This window comes from Muntiacus reevesi, chromosome 2 (assembly GCF_963930625.1).
Source record: "Muntiacus reevesi chromosome 2, mMunRee1.1, whole genome shotgun sequence".
NCBI classification, from domain to species: Eukaryota; Metazoa; Chordata; class Mammalia; order Artiodactyla; family Cervidae; genus Muntiacus; species Muntiacus reevesi.
This window is the reverse complement of record NC_089250.1, coordinates 368,311-371,617: the sequence shown is the minus strand read 5'-3', so window position 1 is coordinate 371,617 and position 3,307 is coordinate 368,311. Positions and strand designations below refer to the sequence as shown.

Here is a 3,307-nt window from a genome sequence, read left to right as displayed (position 1 = left end):
TTCCCTCTCTAGTCTCTTGGCAACCTCAAACGTTCCGCACAGCAGCCTCAACTACAGTCACCATGTTGTCCACTACATGCCCAGTACTCGTTTATCTTATGACTAGGATGTGTGCCTTTTGACCACCTTCATTCAATTCCCCCACCCTTTTCCTTCCTTTTTAAAGCTGAACGATAGTTCAGCCATATACCACATTTTATTTATCCCTTCACAGACTCCAAGCTTTTGAGATATACAAAGTCTTTCCAAGGCTGAAGAGATACAAGACTGTTTCAGTGGCTAGGTAACAGCTGTTGGATGTGGTTTCTGGATAAAAGAATGAAGGATCAGGATCTCTGCCAGCTCACCTAAACAACCAGAAGGTTTCATCTCTGCTTTCAAAAATTCTGTTTATTTAAACTGAAGAAACAATGTGCAATTGGGATTTAGTTTTAATGAGAGAGGGGAAAGCTATGGTACTTGCTAGAAATTACGAATAATTATTCTTTTAGAAAATTTAAAAGTGCTAACCAATAAAGAAAAGGTAAGATTACCCTTTATGCTCAAAAACTGGATTTTTCTGTGAAATTTTAGTAAGTGGAATTAAGTTGCTGAGACTTATAGAAATTCTGCCAAGTAAGTATTAAAAGGTTTTGAATCAAGGTGAAATAAGCTCTATATCCATCCAAACTGCAAATGGTTCCAGTTTTATCTTTTGATTTGCAATCTTACTGCATACTTTTAAAGGAAACAGCTAAAGTGATTTAATTGTCAAAATACTAAAACGTTGATCTGTACCCTTTTGTTAAGCTATCTGTGGGATAAGATTGGCTGGAGGTTTCAGAAAACAGATTTTGGTGTTGAATGCAAGAGAGTCCATCCTCTAACATCAACATTTAAAAAATATAATCTGAAATGTGTGAAAGCTGTTTCAACAGTAACAAAGACAGAATTTCAGATATGTAAATCCAACTAATAAATACCTTTAGCTTGAACATTCAAAATATTGATGTTTGATTCACTATATTCACAAATTATAAAAAAAGATCACATGACAGTTTCAATAGATATAGAAAATGCACTTGATAACATTTAATATATATTCATGAAAACTCCTAACAAACTAAGAATAGAATGACATTTCCTTAGCTTGATAAAAGCTGTTTACAAAAGCCCTGTAGCAAGCAAAAAAACTTTCCTTTTGAGATTGGAACAAGACATGGATGCCTGCAATCATCACTTCTATTCAGCACTGTCCTTGAGGTCATAGTCTGTGATGTATGAAAAGGGAAAAAAACCGAAAAGATAAAAGACTGGAAAGGAACAAACAAAACTGGCATTACTTGCAGACCCTATGATTTTAGGTATTTAAAAACCTTAAATAATGTAAAGATAAATAATTAAAACAGCACAGTTCTAGATATGAAACCAGCATTAACAAAACTAATTTTATTTCTACATTCCAGTAAGAAATCTAAAATTGAAATAAAAAATTCACAATGGCATTAAAAAAAATGAAGTCCTAAGAAAAAGTCTACCAAAATATGCACAAGACCTCTTCAGGGAAAATGGTAAAACTCTAATGATAGACATTACAGAAGATCAAAATAGTTTATGTGGTGCCAAAATGAGCACTGCAGAAGATCTAGAGAGATAGAAAGAGTTATTTATGGATTGGAAGAGTAATATTTTTAGTCTCTTCAAATAGATTTGTAGATTCAATGCAATCCCAAGGAAAATGCCAGCATAAAAGCATATTGTAAAATATTTGTGGGAATGTAATTGGATGAGATTTACTAATAACAGGAACAATGAAGAAGAGGGAAGAGTGATCTGTGGACTAAACAAAACCTGTACATAACAGCATCCCTGTGTGTCTAACACCATTACGTGTTACCATTATGCTCATTATGCCCATTATGTGTGTCTACCAGTATGCCCAAGAGAAAGACTGAAGCTGATGCTACAGGAGATAAAACCAAGGTGAAGGACAAACCACAGAGAAGATCTACAAGGTTATCTGCTAAACCTGCCCCTCCAAAGCCAGATCCCAAGCCTAAAAAGGCACTTGCAAAGAAGAAAGAGAAGGCACCCAAAGGGAAAAAGAGTGATGCTAGCAAGGATGGGAATAACCCTACAAAAAATCGAGCTGCCAGAACAGACAAGATGCAGAAAGCTGAAGGTGCTGGAGATACCAAGTGAAGTTTCATGAATCCATCCTATTCCTGTTTCCAATCCCATTCTATTTCCACTCTTATCACCATCTCTGTACTCCCCTCCTCGGCTCCATTCTCCATCCCTACAGATCCTTATTTCTATCTTTATTCTCATTCTGATCCACATCATATCCTCAGATTCTATCCCATCCCCATCTCTATCTGGTCTTAATTCCATCTGCATCCCCATCTTAATTTTTGTCTTCAGTTTCATTCATCTTTATCATCAGTTCCTGCTTTTTCCAGGGTTTATTTCTACCTTTTTCCAATGCCCATCCTTGGTGATGGTGAAGCTGTCTTTATTGCCATCTCCATCTTATTTCCAATGCACACCTTTCCTATTCTTTTTTTTTTTTTTTTATAATTTATACAGTTCTTTCCTTATTTTTGATTGTGCTACATCTTCGTTGCTGCTCACAGGCTTTCTCTAGTTGCAGGGACTACTCTTCATTGCAGTACATTGTGGTGGCCTCTCTTGTTGTGGGGCCCAGGCTCTAAGTACATGGGCTCAGTAGTTGTGGCACATAGATTTAGTTCCACAACACGAGGTGTATTCCCAGACCAGGGATCAAATCTGTGTCCTCTGCATTGGTGGGCAGATTCTTATCTACTGTATCATGAGGAAAGTCCATTGTCCCTATTCTTTTTTTTTTTTTTTTCATTGTCCCTATTCTTGTACATTTCCTTCCTATCATTTCTTCCTCCAAGGTGAAAATTGAGGAAGATTCATGAAGAAATCTAAACGTTCAATGGAATGTTGGGGACTATGAGAGTTGATGATCCCTCCATATAAAATTTTCTCCTCAGTGTCCAGGTGAGAAACTTCAAAAGAAATCACCCAAGTTAGATTTCAGATAGAACTTCTTCACTGTTCATGGTGTATTTAGGTCAGGGTAGGGACCAGGATAGGAAGTTGGAGGGAGTAGAGGAGAGATAAGCCATCCTCAAAGTGATGTTGAGACAAGTCAGAGAACAAAACAGGCAAAAGAGAAAGATGTGTATGGAGTAAGACATCTCAAGTGCAATTTAATCTGAACCTCTTCCCCATTCCCTTCCCCTCTCTCCCACAGGTCATGCTGTGATACAAGGAATTCGAAGTGGAAAAAGTGAAA

The 3,307-nt window shown here is 36.9% G+C and overlaps 1 protein-coding gene across 1 annotated transcript; it reads left to right on the top strand.

Annotated features, from left to right (window-relative positions):
* Positions 1 to 1,914: 1,914 nt before the first annotated feature.
* On the top strand, positions 1,915 to 2,181 carry LOC136157754 (non-histone chromosomal protein HMG-17-like). The gene has a single exon (XM_065919528.1). It carries the CDS (start codon positions 1,915 to 1,917, stop codon positions 2,179 to 2,181), a length of 267 nt encoding a protein of 88 aa, XP_065775600.1.
* The last annotated feature ends 1,126 nt before the right edge of the window (positions 2,182 to 3,307 follow it).

What these genes read in the sequence shown, in the direction of transcription:
- LOC136157754 (XM_065919528.1), top strand. Translation starts at nt 1,915, where the DNA reads ATGCCCAAGAGAAAGACTGAAGCTGATGCTACAGGAGATAAAACCAAG.